General features: G+C 42.9%; 1 protein-coding gene and 1 long non-coding RNA gene across 2 annotated transcripts in view; one reads left to right on the top strand and one right to left on the bottom strand.

The window, feature by feature from the left end:
• The window catches only part of PRKAR2A (protein kinase cAMP-dependent type II regulatory subunit alpha), a 156,829-nt gene extending 141,233 nt beyond the window's left edge, over positions 1 to 15,596 (bottom strand). Inside the window, exon 1 of the mRNA XM_073350887.2 lies at positions 15,181 to 15,596. Within this exon, the coding sequence (XP_073206988.2) occupies positions 15,181 to 15,436 (256 nt within the window). The 5' untranslated portion in view covers positions 15,437 to 15,596. The remainder of the gene's footprint in view (positions 1 to 15,180) is intronic.
• Positions 15,185 to 24,121, top strand: part of LOC140914035 (uncharacterized) — a 43,393-nt gene continuing 34,456 nt past the window's right edge. Inside the window, exon 1 of the long non-coding RNA XR_012159740.2 lies at positions 15,185 to 15,644. This is a non-coding gene — a long non-coding RNA (uncharacterized LOC140914035). The remainder of the gene's footprint in view (positions 15,645 to 24,121) is intronic.

The raw sequence follows: 24,121 nt of genomic DNA, 5'->3' as shown, positions 1-24,121 counted from the left end.
ACAGAAAACCACTGCAAATTAGCAAAATCGGAAACATAATAAAAGAGCAAGGATAATACAGTACCAGGTTAACTTTGTTCATTTTGACAATTAAAACGGAATTATAATTTATAATATTTTATAATGCACTAAAATGTTCTATCATACAGTTGTAAAAATAATCCAGTTTTAGAAATAAAATAGTTCACTACAGACTTAAATATTTGATAAATGGGGAGAAATACAGAGGTGATGTATTAGAATTCACTGCAAAAGACCATGTTCAAGAACAAAGGTGAGAATAAAGGATATGATATTCTGTGAGGGGAAACTTCTGAAATAGATGCAAATTTTTATACATAATGTGCCTCAAAACCATACATACTGAATTACTGATAAATTTGTAAATGGCTGTACTGATACCATACTCATTTCAATACAAGACAGAAATAATTATAAAAGGAACCTAACAATTTCCCCGATTTTGTGAAAATACAGACGTTTAAATTTGTCTAATAGAAAGTATAGGTAAATTATAAACTTCATACGAAACACTAAGCTGTCATGGGATAAGAGGAAAGGTCCTCTCATGGATAGGAAACAAAGGGTAGCAATAAATGGTCAGTTTTCAGAATCATCATGTTCCCATTACGTCTCTGGCGTTTAGGGCAGCAACAAAGCGCCTCCATTCCTATCAGTTTCTGGCAAGTCTGTCAATGGTTCACCAGCTGTGCCCCAGGTTTTTCAGCTCAGTTTCCACAGCTCTTTGCCATGTTGTTTTGGGGCAGCCTCGTTGTCGCTTGCCTTCAGATGTCCATCTTATTGCTACTCTGGTGATGGAATCATTTTCCATCCAAAGCACACGGCTAATCCATCTCCAACGCCTCCTGACAATGATGGTGCTCATCATTGGCTGCACGGTGTCAACAGATCTTGGTTGAGATTTTTCTGAAATCTGAATTGAAGGTAATTTTCTGAATTGAAAGTATACAGCTCTGATAAATCTTGAGTTTGGTTTTGGTGTTGTATTTTGATGATTTCCAGACAGTATTTAAGGCTACTGAAGGTGTCCCTGGCTTTACTGATTTTGTTCTGGATGTCCTGGCTTGTTTCACTATCCTGGCTGATGGTGCTGTCCAAGTACGTGAATGTTTCTACACTGATGAGAACATGATCCTCCATCCGTACTGGTCATGGTGAGGCAATATTAAAAGTCATGATATCTGTCTCATTACGATTGATTTTCAGTCCAATTTGCCTGCTGAATGCGTTGAGTCAAGTTGTTTTTTCTTGTATATGGTATGTACTAAGAAAGCGAGATCATCTGCGAAATCCAGTTCTTCAAGGAATGAGAAGGGTGTCCATCTAATGCCTCTGGGCATGTCTGCTGTTGTACGCTGCATTACCCGGTCAATGGCAATGCTGAAGAGGATTGCAGACATGATACACCCCTGACATACTCCTGTTTCGTCTTCAAAACTGAGCTCACTGTAATCAACACTGCATGTAAAGTTGAAATAAAAGCTTCTGGTGATGATGATTATATGAAGAGGGATTCATATGCCCGCAGAATGCACCATAGGCTGGAATGCTATCAAAAGCCTTCTCAAAGTCTATGAAGTTTATGTAGAGCTGCTGTTGCCATTCTAAGCATCGTTCTATTATGTTTCATAGAGTGAAGAACTGGTCTGTGAATCCACGCCTTTCCGAAAACCGGCTTGCTCTTTTCCGAGAACGCTATCAACTGCCTCTGATATATGCTGGACTATGATCTTACATAATACTTTGCTTGGCGCAGATAAAAATGTGATACCATGCCAATTATTCCAATCACAGAGAATTCCTTTCTTTAGTATCTTCACTATAACCCCATTGGTCCACTCATCTGGCATTTTTTCCCTTTCCCAGATTGATGTAAATAGAGGGGCCAGGATAGATGCTGCTAACTCAGGATTTACCTTGAACAATTCTGCATTTAAGTTATCCTTGCCTAGAGCTTTCCCATTTTTTTAAGGATTTGATGGCTTGAATGATCTCTGCCTTAGTTGGTGTCTGTGTTGATATCAAGATCATCTTCTGCCTCCTGAATGTTGGGAATCATTAAGAAAGGGCTCAATAATAAGACAGAAAATAATCATATTGCCTCTATATAAGTCCATGGTACACCCACATCTTGAATACTGCATGCAGATGTGGTCGCTACCTCTCAAAAAAGATATATTGAACTTGGAAAAGGTTCAGAAAAGCCAACAAAAATTATTAGGGGTATGGAATGGCTTCCGTATAAGGAGAGTGTAATAAGACTGGGACTTTTCAGCTTGGAAAAGAGACTACTAAGGGAGGATATGATTGAGGCCTATACAATCATGACTGGTGTGGAGAAAGTAAATAAGGATGTGTTATTTACTCCTTCTCATAACACAAGAACTAGGAGCTCACCAAATGAAATTAATAGACAGCAGGTTTAAAACAAACAAAAGGAAGCATTTCTTCACACAATGCACAGTCAACCTGTGGAACTCCTTGCCAGAGGTTGTTGTGAAGGCTAAGACTATAACAGGGTTCAAAAAAGAACTACATAAATTCATGGAGGATAGGTCCATCAATGGCCATTAGCCAGAATGGGCAGGGATGGTGTCCCTAGCCTCTGTTTGCCAGAAGCTGGGAATGAGCAACATGGAATGGATCACTGGATGATTACCTGTTAATTCCCTCTGGGGCACCTGGCATTGGCCACTGTCGGAAGACAGGGTACTGGACTAGATGGACCTTTGGTCTGACCCAGTATGACCATTCTTATGGTCATTTGGCAATTATTTTCTACCATTCTCATTGAATGGTAAGAGTGAACAGCTTCTAAAAAAATTTCTAATTTAGTCCAAACTTCCACATAATTAGATTAATTTAAAGACAAACATTCTTCATTATGAAAAAACTGAATATATTTAGCATGTAGATGGGAACAGTTATGGGAAATAAACTGTATAAAAATTATAAATTTAAAGATCTATGTTGTCCACTGTCATGGAAAATTAAAATAATTTAGAAACTAATTCCACCCCCCCCTTTTTTTTTTTAGCTTGAGGCTATGCATTATTCCTTACATAGTCACACAGCATATGTTTCTCAAATGCTGCATCTAGTTTCCATTCTCAGTCACTTTATGCATCCGATGAAGTGAGCGGTAGCTCACGAAAGCTTATGCTCAAATAAATTGGTTAGTCTCTAAGGTGCCACAAGTACTCCTTTTCTGTTAGTGGAAGAGTTGACCATACTCAGGCATTTGTACATTTTCTCTGTTCCCACTTTGCTTCTTTCTTACAGCTAAAAAAGCCTGAAAGATATTAAATATGCTTTGTTTTCTGTTGTTGTATTTACACTAGAGACATCAGGTTTTGACTTCTCCATGTTTGCTGGAGGACTAGTAGAATTATTACTCTTATTATTACTTATTATTTCAAAGGCTCCTATCACCATGATATTCAAGTGCCAACATCATAAGAGACAAATTTGAGCAATTCAGAGATAAAGGTGTTTTAAACAGACTCTTTAGAGCCTATTATCAATACTTATTTAACCCAAACATTTGGTGAACATGTGGGGAAAAAAGCTCTCCGTGAAAGCTGAAAGAGCCCTCACCCATTCAAACTGAGGATTCACAAAGCTGCACTCTAGTTCTCAGTTCCAAGGAATCCCCCAGCAAAGGAACAGGAGACAAGACTTGGTATTACTAATATTTCTAAGAGAAAAAGCAGGCAGTTTCTTTGTTGTTTGCTTAAGTCCTTTTTATAAACTGAGAACAGACAGAAAGGGCAAAATGATTGATTTCTCCTTTGCAAGTCACCTCCAAAGCAGACTCAGTCATCTTTGTTTCAGAGTAAAGAAAATGCTGATCAAGACACTTTCATACTCTCAAGTGGGAAAAAAAAAATGCTCTGTTTTAGGGTTTATTGCTTTTAAATATACTCTCAATAAAACACTTCCAAGAAACTTTGCTTTGGTGTTCTACTCGTCTCAGCAACCATTTATTGCTTTATTACTGAGTACTACAAATCAATGGGGATTTGTCCCTGAATAATTGATTTTGTTCAGAAAGATCAAAGCAGCCGCTGAAATTTTCACCTTTGGAGATGCACTATAAAAGTTATCAGAAATGCATGTCATACTACCTTAATGGCAGCAGGTGCGACCTATCTATGTAAGGTACAAATTCCAGATTAACTCACTGTTATTAAAAACTTCATAATTGCCACTTACAAATCTTACCCACAAGAAAAATATATGTTTTGCCTAGTAAATGCAACATCAAGCCACTGTTACAGAGAAACTTGCAGCATACGCTACACATTACAAGTCTGTTTTAAAGCTAAGCTAACTGTTAACTCCTCATAGATTTTACATACAAAAGCTTATTCAGGTCCTGAGAAAGAAGAATTAGTGTACAGAAGTAAACATAAAAAGAAAAGGAGTACTTGTGGCACCTTAGAGACTAACCAATTTATCTAAGCATAAGCTTTCGTGAGCTACAGCTCACTTCATCGGATGCAGCCAATGAAGTGAGCTGTAGCTCACGAAAGCTTATACTCAAATAAATTTGTTAGTCTCTAAGGTGCCACAAGTCCTCCTTTTCTTTTTGCAGATACAGACTAACATGGCTGCTACTCTGAAAGAAGTAAACATATATCCCAGAAATTGCACCCTCACATTACTATTCACAATTAAACCACAAAGTACTATATCCATAGTAATCAAAAGCTTCCAACAGTAAGAAATAAGGCTGACTTCAGGGGGACTCCACATGGGTACAAGGGACTACTCATGTGGAGTACAATGCAAGATTGGAGCCCTATGTAATTAGGGAATGTTGACCCTCATTTGAGCAACAGGCTAATTATCCTATATCAGAGACAACCCATATTTAAATTCAATTCAAAAAAAGGTTATATACATGAAATTGCATAAGTATTTAATCAAAATATTACTCAAACATTCAGAAACCGATCTAATCAAAATCCACATAATCAGAGATAAGACGGACTTACAAAGATTTAGCCCCTTAAAACAGGGGTTTAGGAATCTGTTATTTTTTGCAAAAATAAAGACAAACTAAAACCATGAGCATGATTTTTGGTTGTTTTTTTAAGATGCATCCCTACAGCCTACACTACTGTAGGATCCAAGAGACTTACAACATTGATGAATTGGCAAAAGTAGGCAAAGCATAGGACTGGAGAGAGGTTACCCGTGGAGTTCATCAAGGATCAGTCGTGGGACCAATCTTACTGAATATTTTTATCAATCACCCTGGCACAAAGAGGAGGAGTGTGCTAATGAAATTTGCTGCTGATACAAAGTTGGAAAGCATCATCAATACAGAAAAGGATCAGAATATTATACAGGAACATCTGGCTGATCTTGAAGACGGGAGTAACAGAAAAACTGGATGAGATTCAACAGTACGAAATGTAAGGTCATGAACTTAAGGTCTAAAAAGAATTTCTGCTATAAGCTGGGAGCTCATCAGTTGGAAGCAACAGAAGAGGAGGGAGATTTGAGTGTGCTGGTCAAACACAGGATGATTATAAGTCACCAATGTGATGAGGCTGTGAAAAAGGCAAATGTCTTGCATAATGCATCCTACATTTCCAGTACAGATAGAGAAGTAATAATGGCATCGTACAAGATACTGGTAAGACCTCCTTTGAAATGCTGTATACAATTCTGGTCACCCATGTTCCAGTTTGAATTAATCTTTCTTGAACAGGTGCACAAAAGAGCAATTAGGATGGTCAGGATAACTGAGTGCCTATGTTATGAGAGACTGGAAGAGCTTGGCTTGTTTGGCCTAACAAAAAGCAGGCTGAATAGGTATATAATTGCTCTCTATAAATACACCAAGCACCAGGAATGGTAAAGAGTTATTTAAGCTAAAGAACAATGTTGGCATAAGAACACCAGGGCATAAACTGTCCATGAAATTAAAAGAAGGTTTCTAATCATCAAAGAGTGAGGGTCTGAAACTGCCTCCCAATAGGAGTTGTGGGGGCACATCGCCTACTCTTCACTGGGCTGTGATGTTTTGGTCTGATTTTGATTGTTGGGTTCAGTGTGCCAGTGGCCTGTGACATACAGGAGATCACTGGATGATCTGGTGGTTCTTTCTGGTCTTAAACTCTTATTCTAAATCATATAAAGAAAAGGAGTACTTGTGGCACCTTAGAGACTAACCAATTTATTTGAGCATAAGCTTTCGTGAGCTACAGCTCACTTCATCAGAGCTCACGAAAAGCTTATGCTCAAATAAATTGGTTAGTCCCTAAGGTGCCACAAGTACTCCTTTTCTTTTTGTGAATACAGACTAACACGGCTGTTACTCTGAAACCTGTCTAAATCATATCAGTTCCAGAATTATCCCTCTGGGGGGAAAGAAAGGGAAAGTTGTCTTACCTGTGACTTTTCATTCTTGGAACCTCCACATCAGATAGTTTTCACAGTGGGACATTCCATGTCATAGCAACTGGAGGCAGACTAGATGTCTAATCTGAGTCTAGTTTTAGGATTCTCCAGAATGGTGAATTCCAAAGCTGAAAAAAACCCTGCATCAAAGCTTTAAAGTGCTATTCAGCTCAAATAATTTGCAGCAGAGCCTTGACATGAAGTTTAGGGATGGAACACCCTCTTCTCTTTCAAACTATTCAACAAATAAGCATTAGCCAGAAAAACACCCTGGACATAGTGCCATCCTTTGAGGGAGCGCCAGACTGTCTGACACACAGGTCTAAGAATGAAAAATAAGATAAGACAAAGTTTTCCCTCTCAGTCCCCTCCCTCTTCTAGTCTTCACAGCAGGATGCAGAAGTTAGTAAGTCATCCCTAGAGAGGGAAGAATGATTCAGTTTACCCATGTAGAATTGCACCCTGACTGTATAAATTGGTTAGTCTGTAAGGTGCCACAAGTACTCCTTTTCTTTTTGTGAATACAGACTAACACGGCTGTTACTCTGAAATCTTCCACCAAACACTGCATCAGCTGAGGGAAGGATGTCAGCTTGAAAAAGTGACTGAGTTTATTACATGATATTTTCTTTCTTTTAGGCCTCTCTCTTGCAAGACTTCACAAGGACTCAGTATGCACAGATCTTTATGTAGAATTGACACTTTGGTATTAATGTCTCCTTACTGCCCTTTTGTGATGCCCATTGGATGGATCTTGTATAATATTGCTCAGAAATACAACCTACCTACCTCCCTAAACTATGTCCTTGCCTCCTTCGTAAGTCATCTGTTACAGTGCTACATAAGAGCATTCTAAGATGACACACAATACTTCGCACCTTGCCATTTTTGTAGAATTGGTGGTATTTGTGAAAATTTCAGAAAATAAACTAGAAGAGATAAGCCAAAATAGCATAACTCTACAAACCACGTCTATTTGATTGACATTCATATTTATGAATTTAGTCACTGGAAGCAATCAAAGCTCTTGTAATACAATTACTGGAGTGTATTTGTGTAGCTATAAAGTAAAGTTACAGTTCCCATTTTTCAAGGGATTATCATTCATATGTAAACGCTAGCTCTTTATATAAACAAGTTTGTTGTAAAGAGCACTGCAGTAATCCTTCAGGTAAACCCATTTAGCTTGCAGACTGATCCCAGTAGATTTTTCTCTACTGTATTATTCCCACTGCAGCACTAAACATTCATGTTAAAATTATTTATAAAACTTGATAAATATTACTAAGCACATGCAGGACACTGCACTTCTAATGGATGAAACTAAGTTAGGAATTTATCCTAAAATGTTCAGCATTAATAAATATATATTTTGCATGTTTGTTCCTGAAGAATTCCAAAGCATTTCACAAACTATATACAAAATTACTTCAGCTCGTCGGTAGCCATTTTCTTAGCAGCACAAAGCAACAATTTATAAGACCGTAAGACTAAAAGAATACTATATCCCACCAAAAATACAGGGGGGGAGTTGAAAAGAGACAACGTGGTTACCAAATCGGGTCATACTAGATTAATACCAGAGGGCAAATGGCATTGGCACTGTCGGCAGACAGAATACTGGGCTAGATGGACTTTTGAACTGACCCAGTGGTATGGCCATTCTTCTAGTGTATGCTAGATTTTTGTCTTCTCTCTCCTGCCCCCCATGTCTCTATTCAGTAATCCTCCCCTCCCGCCAGAGATTTTTTTTTTTTTTATGATGCATACAGACCTTAACTACTTGTTCTTGTTGTTTTACAAGAAGGGTAAAAGGTCTGGGGAAGGTTTTTTACATTAGAAATTGAGGGAGCTTTCTACCCTAGAAGACTGGTGATTGTACTACAGGGTGAACCTCTCTAGTCCAGCACTCTCCAATCCGGCAACTTCTGTGGTCAGCATGATTTTTAGCTTACTCTATAAAATTGCCAATTGATGTCTTGCTAAAGAGCTGATTGTAGTTTACCTTTTCCCAGTACAGTTGATATTGAAGACTTGTGAGCTACCCATAGAAATTATTTCTTAGAGATTAAGAAACTTTGTAGTTTAGTAAAACAAATGTTGTACTGCCTCTTACAAGCCACTGTTGTCAGCTGTTCTTATTAATAGGAGTAGAGGTTAAGGCAGATTTATGGACATGCAAAACAAACCATGTGGCATCTTAGCCTTTCATGCTCAGCAACTCTGTTTATTAAAGCAAGCCAATGCTGAATGAAATCAAGTGGTTTTGGACACCAAGTTAACTCTGTGAAGGCATCAGTGTCTGCTACATTTCACTTGTGTTGGGATCATCTGATACTGCTAATCTTTACTCACTCTTGTTTTAATCTTGACAATTCTTCGCTCCACAGGGCTTTAAAGAATCTTTTTGTTAAGTAGGTTCACAGTAATGTAAAAAAATAAGTTACGTAAACTTTAGTCCAGCCTCATAAAACTGCCAAGATTAATTACTAGCCCATATTCAAGATCTAAAAGATTACTCACCGCAGGCAACCAAGTTTTACAAAGTTGCTTTAGGCCAATTCTGCAACTGTTCCAGTTGATAGCACAATTACTGGGTACTTTTGACAAGACTGATCATTTAAAAAATGCACTGCTTGCATTCATGTCACTGACAGCATTAGTTTATTTGCTCAACTGGTCCTGGACACATTTTCCTCATACACAAGGTTCCAAAAAAAGCTCTGAGCAACTTGAAAGCTTGTCTCTTTCACCAGCAGAAGCTGGGCCAATAAAAGATATTAACTCATTCACCTGGTCTCTCTAATATCCTGGGACCAACTGCAAGCAGAAATGAAAGAATGATGGCTGAGGAGCTGATTAAAGATTTCATTTATTACTTGGGACCAACAGGCAGATTTAACTTTCTTTACATAAAGAACAGACAGATCATTTTTTTAAAATGGATATTTAGATGTTTCATAACAAATATGCTAACCAAGGAGAAAAGAGGAAAGTAAAATATTAGCTTGCAAAGCCTATATGGCAACAGTTGAGCAAAGAAAACTAAAATATCCCTGTTATACTCTAAAAATGCAAGAGGTTGCGTTGTGGAAAATGACACTGTTCTTAGGTATATATAATCTTCCAGTTGACAGAACTAGAGTATCTACATAGGCAATCTGCTACTGACTTAGAGCTGGTGCACTATAGGGCAATAATTATAACACTAGGACTGAAAAAGGTAAAATATGAAGAGAGATAAAGGGGGGTGGGATTATTCTCCCTGGAAAAGAGAGAATACAGTAGAAACTTCCATGGCTATCAAACATGCTAGTGCAGAAGAGATATTGCTATATTAAACTAAAAAAGTTCAGAAGCTTCAAAAACTAGGTTTCATTTAAAAAAAATGAGGAAACAAAGTAAATACAGAATACAAGTGAAGTAATTTTACACAAAGGATGTTAAACATAAAATAAGTTCCGAGGACGAGATGAATCATCAAAAGAGATTTCAGTGAATGTAAATGAAGGCAAGGATTGTATTTGACCGAGATGACCAAAATATGATGAACAAAAATGTACATGGGCTTAAAATAAAGCCAAACCAGTAGGCGCTTGTGAAAGGGTCTGCCAGGCCTTCTCTGCCTGCTACTGGAGATGTTGGAGCTCTGACATCCCCCTGCTCAAGGAAAACCCACTGAAGCCCAGGCTACCAAGACTTGGTCCTCCACAGGACTGGAAGGGCCAGGAGGAGACACTAACAAATCAGGAGCCAGCAGACTAATTAAAAAGGCTGGCTGCTTCTTCTCAGGGACAGTGCTGGCACAGAGGAAGAGCTCATCAGTGCTAACTCAGAATCCCAGGACTAGGTCAGGGCCTCGCCTTCAAGCGCTGCAATTAAGCACTTGCCTTTGAAGTTGTGTTTATTTAAAGGCACAAACAGCCAAATTCTGATTTTGTTATTTTTACTTAACTGTTAAGACTGATGCCGAGCTTTTAGCACGAGCTACCCTTCTTCAAGCACACACCCATAACTTTCTGACTTCAGGGAGCACGTGAAGTGCCATGGTTGGCCCTGCAAAAGGGGGCACTAGAGAGCTGCTTTTGGGGTGTTTTTTTGTTGCAGTTGCTTAAAGATTTTAATATTGGGTAAATGCCAGCACATTATTGACTTGTATTCAATTTGAGATCCATTATAACCCCTAGATCCTTTTCAACAGTACTACCACCTAGACATTCCCCATTTTGTAACTGTGTATTTGATTGTTCCTTCCAAAGCGTAGTACTTTGCACTTATCTTTACTGAATTTCATTTTGTTGATTTCAAGCTAATTCTCTAATTTGTCATAGCCATTTTGAATTCCAGTCCCATCCTCCAAAGTGCTTGCAACCTCTCCCAGCTTGGTGTTACCCACAAATCTTACAAGCATACTCTCCACTCCATTATCCAAGTCATTAACAAAGAGAATGAATAATACCCCAGACCCAGAAATAACCACATTAGATACTCCCTCTCAGTGTGACAGCAAACCATTGATAACTACATTTGGACTACGATCTTTCAATCCATTGTGCACCAACCTCAGAGTAATTTCATCTCGACCACATTTCCCTACTTTGCGTATGAAAACGTCATGGGGGATTCTGTCAAAAGCCGTACTGAAAAACAAGATATATCAAGTCTACAGCTTCCCTCCTCTCCACTAGGCCAGTAATCCTGTCAAAAAAAAAGAAATTAGGTTGGTCTGACATGATTTGTTCTCGACAAATCCATGCTGGCTTTTATCCTTTAAGTGCTTACAAAGTGATTGTTTAATAATTTGTTCCAGTATCTTTCTACGTATCAAAGTTCGGCTGATAGGTCTGTAATTCCCTGGGTCCTCTTTGTTCCTCTTTTTAAAGACAAGCACTATGTTTGCCTTTCTACAGTCCTGTGGAACCTAACCGGTCCTCCATGAATTCTCAAAGATAATCGCTAACAGTTCTGATGTCACTTCAGCTAATTCCTTAAGTACCCTTAGATGAATTTCATCTGGCCCTGCTGACTTAAATACATTTAAGATATCTAAATATTCTAACCTGTTTTTCTCTCTTTTGGCTTGTGTTGCTTCCCCCTTTTTGTTAACATTTTAATCAAACATTCCTTTTGTGTTGCTAAAGATTCTTGATACACCTTTTCTAGACCTTCATTAGCATGTAAATGAAGATTCCCTAACTGTTGCATTGTTCGTATGAAGCATAATTCAATTGTGTAACAAAGGAAATACGGTACTAAAAATCGAATACAGATATGAAAAGAATAAAAGCTGGATAACACGTCACACCTGACAAACAGACACACAGCCAAAGCTTTCATGTTATGTCCAAAAACCTGAACAGAACAGAAAGGAAATACACGGCTTATTATGACCTTCTTCATAGCCTAAACACAGGGCAAGCCAGCCCATAATCATCACTAATCAAAAGTAAAGAGAATGAAAACCTCTATGAATGAAATGAAAACCATCAACATATTTAATTATCCAAATGTCCAAGCAGCAGATTCCCCTTTCATCAGATTCAGGTTTTTTTATATTTGCTCTGATTATATTCAACAATTTACCTATCAAAATTTCTTCTTGTACTAGATGCATAATTTAACTAGATTTGACAGTACTGTATCTATCTATACTTATTTTAAATATTTTACATCCCCTAAGCTTGTCTCATCAATGCAAGGAAAATTTGAACATAACTCCATTAACACTAACAGGAGTTACCTTTATTTAATCCTTCAGACTTAAATCTGTACGAATTGGTTCTTGGATTCAAAGATGATGTCTCATGTATAAACCATTACATTTTTACATACATTATTCTTCTCGTTCAAGATCTGTTCTTCCTTAAACAATTTCAAAACATATCCCGTTATGCTAAAATATGTCTATGAAAAATAAAGGACTTGCTATCTTAAGGCTATACTACCAACAAGGATAAATCATTAAATACTTTGACTTATGAAGGTTTCAACAATACTGGGTGAGGCCAGGGGGAGAACCAAAACTCCAAAGTTTGCTGAGTTTTATATGAGACAGGGTGATGTTTGTTTTTTAAACCACACTTTCCCTTCTAAAACCAAGGGCCTAATTTAATTTGGTCAAAGTTTGCTAGGGCTTCCCTCCAAGATCTAGCACAGTAACCTCAAAACTTTAGAAGACAGTGAAATCCTATTTCTTTTTGGACTCTGAAAGCCACAGCAGGGTATAAAATAATATTGTGATTACAAAAAGTTAAGGCACATAGATGTTAGTTGCAACAACGTCAAAGTAAAAGAAGTAGTTCTAGCACTAATTATTATTGCGGTAGTGCCCATACATAATGTGCTTTACAAATAGTCCAAGAGAGGAATGTCCTGTTTTAGCATTACAATGTGCAATAGCACAAATAAGTTGCAAAATAGGTGTAAAGAGCTATTTTACTTTTAATAGCAAAAAAAAAAAAAAAAAGAAGCAAATTGGGGCTAATAGTACTATGCTTTGTGGCCTTCCTTATTTCCAAAGATTTATCAAATATGGAGGTACTTGTTCATTTGGTGAATATGTTGCTAAATGTTAAAGCACTTTAATGTTAGAGGCTGTTATGCCACCAAAGAGAGCTCTGAAACAAACCCGAAACTGAATTGCATTTGACAGCTTGAAGAGAACACATCAACAAGTACCAATAACCATAATTCTCCTCCCCCAAAATATTCAAATAATTAAATTGTTGAAAACCTTGCACAAACTGAGTCGGTCAAGTGAGTTGATTCAGTGTACCAAATTTCCTAATCAAAAGACAGAAAATAGATCTAGCTTACCTAGCACAGTATAGAAAAATATGAGGCTACTCAGATTTTAAAGGTGAACAATATTAACTGATCTATGTCAATGTTTGTAAAGTAACTATTATCACTGACCATTAAAAGGACTATAAAGGCTTCAATTTATCCTTCAGAGGTGGATTGGATGCTTCCTCTATTACCTGATATCACTTTATAGAAGATAACACTTTAAAAGGACTTGAAACTCTTGATTGCTTTTTTCCCCCCAAAAAGGTCCTATGATGCTTTTGCAAAACTTCTGATATTAAGCCAGGAAGCACTCTGTACAAGACCAAAAGCAGGTACATTTTTACCTGCTCTTCCAATACATAACTACTGTGTTTTCTACTGCAACAACAGAGCAGGGCAGAGGATTCTTTCAGGGGGTAAACGCTTAAAAGTGCTCACTTTTGCCCTCTGGCTGCAGGACAGGAACTGCAAACAAAGCATACAAGCCTTCCGACCCCCACCAACTGCACAGAGAAGGAAAGTTCCCAGGGAAGAAAAAAGCATCAGATGCCCTACACTAATTATGATTATTTAGGAAACTGAATTGCCCACACACTGTTAGGCTACATCCACATCAGCATTCCATTACGTAGACTGAGCTCAGCACCCACCACTACCACCCAAAAAAACCCCACATAAACGGAGAAAAGGATATTAGATGTTCAGAATTTTCAGCTTTTAACAATCGAAGTAATAAAGTTAGCAGCAGATTTCAATTCTTTATAATAGTGTGTAATTTTAGGTAAACAGAGAAAAACATCAAGCACCACGTTCATACTCAAAGTCAAGGGGAAACAGTTATGGCTGCAACTCTATCCTTAAATAACCATATTGTGGTAAGTATTGTAAAAGGCCGCACAAAAGCACATGATCTTACATATTGCATACTCAGCAGGATGGACATTTCAATCTTTGATGGTTCAAGTGAGACCCTACAGTACCGTTTTGGCAGTTACTGGGTAGCTGCTTACATTTGATTCCTTCCTCCAGGATGTCTCTCTGGCAGTGGAATAATGGCCTAACTTTGTACAGCAAACTGCCTTTTCAACTGCATATCTACTTGTTACGGGGCAGAACACTTCAGAACCCAAATATGTAGCTTCTTAATAGCATGGATAACAAACGGTAAAGAACACAGATAGAAAAGCCCAGCAGAAGAAGCTAAGAAACAATTACTAGCAGGCTCCACACCAATGCAAGCTCATGTCCGAAGGGACATCATGTGTGGGTTACAGCAGCCCTAGATTCCCTTCCCCCATTCAAACCACCCTGTCTTGTATTAATCTGCAGCTACAGTGGCCCAGGACGTTCGGGAAGGATGAGAACTGTTGAGGTTTTTGCTGTGAAATTCATCTCTCAGTAAGGAAGGACTACAGGAGGATGAGCGGAGAACACACAGCCCGGGAAGAAGGCGGGCAGGAGAATAACCTTCTGACAGCCCCGTGCCCGCTCCCCGCCCGCTCGGACAAGGGGACCCCGATAGTTCCCTGCCATCGCTGCTCTCCACGGTGCCTCGTTTCCAGAGGGACGCGCTCAGGCTCAGAGCCGAGGATTACCAGCATTACCGCTGTCAGTCGCTACTTCGCTTTGCCCGTCGCTTTTACCGCAAAACGTGGGACATAAGGAACCGCGCACCCGAAGAGACAGTTTACAGGGAGGGACCCAAGCCCAGACCTCTTGCCGTTCCCCTTCCTGCATGGAAGCTGTGTCCCCGCACCTCCTGCTACGGCTCTTCGGGACCCCTGGGCCTGGCAGGTGGAGCCGCACCCCGGCAGGGGGCGCCCCTTCCCCGCTGCCCACGTGCCCCCCGCGGGACGGCTCCCGGTGCCTGCCCCGCTCCCCCCTGCCGGCAGCCGCCCCCGGGAGACGGGCCCCGCCCCGCCGCCGCCGGCTCCCGCGCCCCCTCCCGGCCCTTACGCTCGAAGTCGGAGTCCTCGTCCTCGTCGTCCCGCCCGGGCTCCTCCTCGCCGTTGGACTCGGTCTGTATGGGCTCCCCGTCGAAGCTGACCGCCTTGCGGCCCCCGGCGGCGGCGGCCTCCTGGTCGCGGGCATCCCGCAGGCGGGTGAAGTAGTCGGCAGCGAAGCCCAGCAGGTCGGGCGGCCGGTGCCGCAGCACTTCCACCGTGTAGCCCTGCAGCAGCTCGGTCAGGCCCGGCGGGATCTCGATGCTCATCGTGCCGGAGACTGGGGCCGCCTCCCCCGGCTGGCTCCGGCTCCCTGGGCTCCGGCGGGCTCGGGGCCTCCCTCCTCAGGGCGCTCGCTGACTCCCGCCTCTGCTGTCACCCAAGCCGCTCCGAACAGTCGCTATGCGACTGCGCATGCTCTGCGGGAGGCGCGGGGCGGAGCCCGATGGAGGACAAGCGCTGCGCATGCGCTCAGAGGTAAGACAAGTCGACCTGTCCAGAGACTGTAGGGGTGAGGATGCGCGTGCGTCACAGTAGGGACACGCGCAGAAGGCGCGTCCTCGGATCATAATACACTAAACCCGCCCTGGGGGAGGAAGGGGGAATAATGCGCATGCGCATAGTGTGGGTTGAATTGAAAAAGAAAGCAGTACGCGTGCGCAGCAGAAGAACGCGGGAATCTGATGTGACGGGAGCGACATCGGGAGGCCCACTAGTTCCAATCACCTCGAGCGTGCACTGCCTCTCGAGCCTCCCTCTCCTGACCCGGCAATGCCCCCTGTGCTGGGGTGCGGCGCGGGTCTCCCCGACCCAGGCCTCCGCCTCTTTCCTCGACGTGGGGGAGGAGAAACCTTCTTCTCAGCCCTCGTCTCCGTTGCCTGAGCCCCTCCTGTACACCCCCCCAACTGCCTCGGGGGAGGGGCCGAGCCCTTCCTATACACACCCCCCCCAACTGCCTCGGGGGAGGGGCCGAGCCCTTCCTATACACACCCCCCCCAACTGCCTCGGGGGAGGGGCCGAGCCCTTCCTATACACACCCCCCCCAACTGCCTCGGGGGAGGGGCCGAGCCCTTCCTATACACACACCCCCCCCAACTGCCTCGGGGAGGGGCCGAGCCCTTCCTATACACACACCCCCCCCAACTGCCTCGGGGGAGGGGCCGAGCCCCTCCTGTACACACCCCCCCCCAACTGCCTCGGGGGAGGGGCCGAGCCCTTCCTATACACACCCCCCAACTGCCTCGGGGGAGGGGCCGAGCCCTTCCTATACACACCCCCCCCAACTGCCTCGGGGGAGGGGCCGAGCCCTTCCTATACACACCCCCCCCAACTGCCTCGGGGGAGGGGCCGAGCCCTTCCTATACACACCCCCCCCCCAACTGCCTCGGGGAGGGGCCGAGCCCTTCCTATACACACCCCCCCCCAACTGCCTCGAGGGAGGGGCCGAGCCCTTCCTATACACACACACCCCCCCCAACTGCCTCGGGAGAGGGGCCGAGCCCTTCCTATACACACCCCCCCCAACTGCCTCGAGGGAGGGGCCGAGCCCTTCCTATACACACACCCCCCAACTGCCTCGAGGGAGGGGCCGAGCCCTTCCTATACACACACACCCCCCCCAACTGCCTCGGGAGAGGGGCCGAGCCCTTCCTATACACACCCCCCCCAACTGCCTCGGGGGAGGGGCCGAGCCCTTCCTATACACACCCCCCCCCAACTGCCTCGGGGGAGGGGCCGAGCCCTTCCTATACACACACACACCCCCAACTGCCTCGAGGGAGGGGCCGAGCCCTTCCTATACACACACCCCCCCCCCAACTGCCTCGGGGAGGGGCCGAGCCCTTCCTATACACACCCCCCCCCAACTGCCTCGGGGAGGGGCCGAGCCCTTCCTATACACACCCCCCCCAACTGCCTCGGGGAGGGGCCGAGCCCTTCCTATACACACACCCCCCAACTGCCTCGAGGGAGGGGCCGAGCCCTTCCTATACACCCCCCCCCCCAACTGCCTCGGGGAGGGGCCGAGCCCTTCCTATACACACCCCCCCCCAACTGCCTCGGGGAGGGGCCGAGCCCTTCCTATACACACACCCCCCCCAACTGCCTCGGGGAGGGGCCGAGCCCCTCCTATGCACACACATCCCAACTGCTCTGGAGGAGGATCTGGGCTTGTCCTTCTGGCCACTACTCATGGAGTTGAGTTCCTCTACTACCTACCCCTATTTTTCCCCGCTACCAAGAAGCCCCTATTCTGGCTCCTCCTAGATCTTTTATTACATTTTTTGCTTGACTTCTCTCCCCATCTTCTCATTTACACACAGCCAATCTGTGGCCCCACAAAGTCGTGGGACCTCCTCGTCAACCTATTGGCGATGGCCAAAGTGGCCGTCTATAACACAAGGGAGGGGATGTTGGCTGAGGGGCTTCTTTGCGACTGTGGGCCTATTTCCGGTCCTCCCTCCCTTCACGTAGCTGGGCGGAGTTCCTCTGGGCAGCATCTGCTGTCTCCCTTGACACCTTCTGCTCAGTGTCCCCTTTAGGTTCTCTCTGACCCTTTGACCTTCTCACCCACCCTTGTTTTCTTTTTTGTTGTCCTCCATAATTAGTTGAGATCCCCAGGCTCAGTGGATCCTTCCCAAGGGCTGGGAGAGAGGGCCTTAGGGTCCTTCCCCTGGAATTTTCAATAGGATCAGTGGCCAGGATTCCCAGGAAACATGATTAGCCTGCTGTCAGCTCTTAGGCAATTTTCACTTCCCTGTTCCTCATGGCCATCCTGCAGACAACTGAGGGGATGAGAGTTGCCCTTCAGTATCCCCATCTGTAAAATGGCAATTGCAACATACACCTACATCAGTGGAGCTGTGAAGATTAATTCTTCAAGACTTTTGAACATACAAAACATCCTGTAAGTGTTACTTATGTTATTTTTGTTATTATATACATCAGGGGTTGGACAGAGCTGGAATAGGCCAGTACATGCTGTCACTATTAAATTAGACGTGTCTGTTTCTTCAGAATTTAAGCTTTCATTCTGGGGAGGAAAGAGGGTGGGAAATAGTTTCTGGCCCTGAGAAAGCTCGGAAGAAAAGTTTGGGAACATGAGACTGTAAAATGCTGTTTCAATGAACCTAGAAACAGACTGAAACTGTGCTTATGAGTAAGGCTAAGTTTTTGTCAGGGATAATTTTAGTAAAAATCACAAACAAGTCAGGGGCAATAATGAAAAATTCACAGAAGCCTGTGACCTGTCCTTGACTTTTACTAAAAATACTTGGGCAGCTGGGAGAGGGAGGGGGCTGGGAGCTACAGGGTTCCCCTCTGCTTGTGGCTCCAAACTGTGGGAGTCCCCCCTGCCTCCTGCAGCAGCCTGGAGCTCTGAGGATCCTCCCTGCCACCTACCGTGGCTGGGAGTTGCAGGGGTGTGTCTCTCCCTCCCCCTGCTGGCTGCAGTAGCCAGAAACTCCGGGGTCCCTCTTGCTGCCCACAGCAGCAGGAATCCCCGCGGCCATGGCTGGGCACCCCGGGGATCTCCCTTGCCCCCTGCAGTGTCCAGGAGCGGCGTGGGTCCCTCCACTGCCTGTGGTGGCTGGGAGTGGTGGCAGGGAGCTGCAGTGCTCTCCCCTGCCATCTGCGGTGGCTGGGAGCTACGGGGATACCCCCCAGCTCTCTGCCTCTGCAGGCAGCAGGGGATCCTGCAGCTCCCAGCCTGTGCTGGCTGAAGTCACGGAGGTCTTTGAAATCACAGATTCCGTGACCTCCGTGACTATATCGCAGCCTTATGAGTAATATCTACCCCAGTCATCGTAATTTATGTTAACCCTGAAGCCTAATAAGGGTAATTTAAATATCTATGTAGTCTGTTTCAGCCTTCCATGGTTGGCATATTCATTTCACGAAGCTGACCACCTGGGACAATCTGGCTGATTGCTCTTGAAGCTGAAGCAGCCAAGAGTCTGTCTTTGCTGCTGAGGCAAAAGTGACGAATGAAACCTTTTGAAAGGGCAACCTGGTGTTCTGCATATTGCCAACAAATACAAAATGTGTGGGCAAGACTGACAGTACCCTGAATGAACTTTATTGAATTAAGTTATACCTTCTTTACCTTTAGGGTCCATTGCATTAAAAATGCAATTGTGTAGGTGTTATCATGGGAATGTATGTATGTAACTTCTGTAGGAGACTGAATACAATCTCTGGAAGGTATTGTGAACTTCAAAGGGCTTTTTGGAACAATATGTGTGAAGTAGATTTCCTAGGAAGTACATGGGGGTAAGGAAAATGCAACTGACCCACCTTGAATTCACCCTTTTGAAGCTATATTCTAGGGAGGAACCCCCATCATGTACTAATTATGTGTTCCTGGAAACTCCAGATCAAAGACCCTGAACTGTGCTTGTTCTGAACAGAAGCTGTGATGAACTTGTGACCACAAAAGAAACACTTTGGCTGGGGTTCTGCTCCAGCCAGACCTCATGTTAGGGTTGGGGTGAACTCTGGTAGGCTTATTAGCATGTGTGTAGGTCCTTTTATTGTTTTTAATGTTTTCTCTGTCGTGCTTTAACCTTAAGAATAAAATAGGCTTGCATAGAAAGAACTGTGGAAATGTAACTGTTGACAATCCCTCTATTAAGAAAAGGAGTACTTGTGGCACCTTAGAGACTAACCAATTTATTTGAGCATAAGCTTTCGTGAGCTACAGCTCACTTCATCAGTGAGCTGTAGCTCACGAAAGCTTATGCTCAAATAAATTGGTTAGTCTCTAAGGTGCCACAAGTCCTCCTTTTCTTTTTGCGATTACAAACTAACACGGCTGTTACTCTAAATCCCTCTATTATTAGCCTCTGGAGAGAAAGCAAGCCTCTGTTCTCGGGCAGTCTGCCTCTGCTGGGAATAACACAACAAAGTCAGGGAACTGTTCACCCGGGAAACATACTGGTCAGAAGGGAATGAGACTAGGTTTCCACCCAAGAAAGGCAATGCCTGGGGAGTTGGCAGCCTGAGAATGTATGACCCTGCTGGACCACTGAGGAGAATTATAGGTGCTGTGGCCCTGAATTTACCAAGGAATGCTCCTATCTGGTCAGTGATCAGATGGGCACCAGAAGCTTTGGTGGTACAATAAGATTGCCAATGATGGATGTAGATTGAACATCCAGACAGACTTAAGGACATAGCTAGCGATTGATCTGGGTGGTGCTCAGTCTTCAAGAAGACTATGTCCTTTTGGGATTTACCATGATCATGATATAGTGTATTTCATTTCTCATATATTTTACCAGAAACATCCAGGTGTTCTGGGGTTGTGGATGAATTTTGGGATTATGGATAGATGAAATTTGAATAGAGTGCCACCACTTTTTTCCAATATGACTCCTGTGTATGTGCTGAAAAGACAATGTGATGTTTTATATGAGAGTAAACGCTAGTCTGAGATCAAGAAGTTGGTCCACAGTGCTTTAGAAAGTAAATCCTCCAGAAGTAGTGGTATGAAATTGAAAACATAATAAGAACTTGAAACCTCTATGTTGTTGGTGCACTGGTGACTGCAGATTACAGACTTTTTATTTTTTTAAACATCCACCAAGATAAATTAGAAGAATTAGGATTCAAATCTCATTTCATGTGTTAGGAGGCTACCTGAGATCAGTCTTCAAGAGATGTTCTAAGGAGGATTTGATTTGACATTTTATTGTGCCAAATTAATCCCTGATATATCTCTACTGAAGTCAGTGGAATTACATCAGGGATATTTGGCCAAATAATTCAGAACACAAAAAACTGAATTATCCCTATTTTTTGGTTCTGATTTAAAAGTTTAAAACAGTTCCAAACAGCAGCGACTGAATTTGGAAATTCATTCTGCAAAATGACAGGCTTCAGAGTAACAGCCGTGTTAGTCTGTATTCGCAAAAAGAAAAGGAGGACTTGTGGCACCTTAGAGACTAACCAATTTATTTGAGCATAAGCTTTCATGAGCTACAGCTCACTTCATCGGATGCATACTGTGGAAACTGCAGAAGACATTATATACACAGAGACCATGAAACAATACCTCCTCGCACCCCACTCTCCTACTGGTAATAGCTTATCTAAAGTGATCACTCTCCTTAAAATGTGTATGATACCAGCAGGAGAGTGAGTTTGCGGGGGTGAGAACCTGGATTTGTGCTGGAAATGGCCCACCTTGATTATCATGCACATTGTAGGGAGAGTGGTCACTTTGGATAAGCTATTACCAGCAGGAGAGTGAGTTTGTGTGTGTGTGTTTTGGGGGGGGGGTGAGAAAACCTGGATTTGTGCTGGAAATGGCCCACCTTGATTATCATACACATTGTAAAGAGAGTGGTCACTTTGGATGGGCTATTACCAGCAGGAGAGTGGGGTGGGAGGAGGTATTGTTTCATGGTCTCTGTGTATATAATGTCTTCTGCAGTTTCCACAGTATGCATCCGATGAAGTGAGCTGTAGCTCACGAAAGCTTATGCTCAAATAAATTGGTTAGTCTCTAAGGTGCCACAAGTACTCCTTTTCATTCTGCAAAACGTTACCCAGAGAGATTTCAGGTGATAAGTGAGAATCTGACTTTTTTTTTTAAATGTTGGAACAAAGAAGCAGTTGACCCCTTTATACAGCTCAGTCAGAAAGCAAACGATATAGAACCTGCTGGTAATTCACAAGATTCAAAATTAGTGATACTGTAGGATGACTAGAGGCCAAGATGCAATATATATATAATCTAAAACAGCATTTTCAGATTGGCAGCTTCTTATCTGAAGTAAAATTAATTGCCCCTTACATTTATTGTAAAAGTAAATAAGTGTATCATTGATATGCTTATTTAATATGAGTGTATGTGTTTTGAGAGAATACTTGGACTTAAAGGATAAGGGTATATGAGGAGTGGGGGAGCAAGATTTTCTTTACTTTAGCTTGTAATGTTTTCAAGGCTTCATGACCCATGGATTGTTTTTTTGTGACACTCCTCCTCCCCTCCCCCAAAAAACACTGGTCTAAAGAAACAAGCACAGGACTGGGAGTCAGCAAGTCTTGATGTCTAGTCCTGCTTCTACCAATTATGTGGTCTATGGTAAGTCCCGATCCTGCCTTAAATTTCTCCATCTGTGAAATGGATTATAATATATTGACCTACCTTATACTGATGAGGTGAAGGTTATTTGCTTAAAATGTGAAGCAGTTTGTAAATTCAGTATAAAATTTGTGTGTGCACATTAGAGAGAGCGAAAACAGTGTACTGCATTATGGAGCTTTCAATTATATTCTTTATTGAAGGCATGCACATGTACCACGGTATCTATTTATGTGCACCCTGAAGGCCTGGCAGACATACAAGTGCTGTCTACCCTCTTTGTGGCTTGGGGCGCACCTAAGACTTGAAACCACTGGGAACTATAATGTTGGACAAAAAAATATGCCTGCCCAGCCTTGAGAGGAATAAGGATGTTGGTTTGGTGACACCAAAGGTGGTGTCAGTGTTAATATTTTTCTTTTCTTCTTTTTCAACTGTAGAAAGGGTCAGAAACCAACATGTATTTTAATTATGAGCTTCACTCTCGCATCCAGAATTGGCTGAGACTATTTATGACGTGTTGGTTTGCTCGTGTGCCAAGAGTTCCTGTAGCTTATCCGTGTGGCTCTCGGTCCACTCCCCCATACAGACAAATATATTTTATTCATGGTTGTTGAACCAGGGACACAACTGAAGACACTCAAGTCTCCGTATTCAGTGCTCTTGCTGAAATTTTTTTTGTGTACCATGAGGGAGGCCAATTAGAAATCTTCTGGCATTTATTACGGTACTCAATGTCTCTGTTACAATATGTTCGTTGTAATTCTGCTTTCATAATTTGGTTTGGGGTAAGCTTGTTTTTATATCAATATAAAATTAAATAAAAATACAAGACAGAGCCTTTTTGATGAGATATAGCAAATCTCTCTGAGGACAAAGAATTAAACTGTCTTTCCTTACACTGTATGGTAGACACACCTACCAGAAGCAATGTACTTTTCTCAGAAGATACTTTATTACGGTTACAATCTCACCCCTACTCCACCACCTTATCTGTGGTCTGTTACCAGAACACATTGCACCAGCCCAGTATCTGTCTGTGTCTAGACTGGTAATGTAAAGCTTAACGGAAAATGGCCTTGATTGATAAGAGAAGACTCAACTTCGCTGCCATATCCCACAGGGGTAAATGAGGCTTCTGGCAAGTTCTTATCTCCTTTGGCTTTTGGGTGCTAGGACTGTTACTGTTGGTAAGGAGGTCTCTGTAAAGGCAGTTTTCAGAGTAGCAACCGTGTTAGTCTGTGTTCGCAAAAAGAAAAGGAGTACTTGTGAAACCTTAGAGACTAACCAATTTATTTGAGCATAAGCTTTCGTGAGCTGCAGCTCACTTCATCAGATGCATTCAGTGGAAAATACAGTGTCCAGTGTGATCAATGTACATGGCAGAAGGGCATTGCTGGCACATGATGGCATATATCACATTGGTAGATGTGCAGGTGAACGACCTCTGATAGTGTGGCTGATGTGATGAGGCCCTATGATGGTGTCCCCTGAATAGATATGTGGACACAGTTGCCAATCATGTATGTGCCAGCAGTGCCCCTCTGCCGTGTACATTGGTCAAACTGGACAGTCTCTATGTAAAAGAATAAATGGACACAAATCAGACATCAAGAATTATAACATTCAAAAACCAGTCAGAGAACACTTCAATCTCTCTGGTCTCTTGATTACAGACCTAAAAGTTGAATTCTTCAACAAAAAAACTTCAAAAACAGACTCCAAGGAGAGACTGATGAATTGGAATTAATTTGCAAACTGGATACAATTAACTTAGGCTTGAATAGAGACTGGGAGTGGATGGGTCATTACACAAAGAAAAACTATTTCCCCATGTTTATTCCCCCCCTCAACCCCCCACTGTTCC

This window comes from Lepidochelys kempii, chromosome 7 (genome assembly GCF_965140285.1).
Source record: "Lepidochelys kempii isolate rLepKem1 chromosome 7, rLepKem1.hap1, whole genome shotgun sequence".
NCBI classification, from domain to species: Eukaryota; Metazoa; Chordata; order Testudines; family Cheloniidae; genus Lepidochelys; species Lepidochelys kempii.
This window is presented reverse-complemented; position numbering and strand designations above follow the sequence as displayed.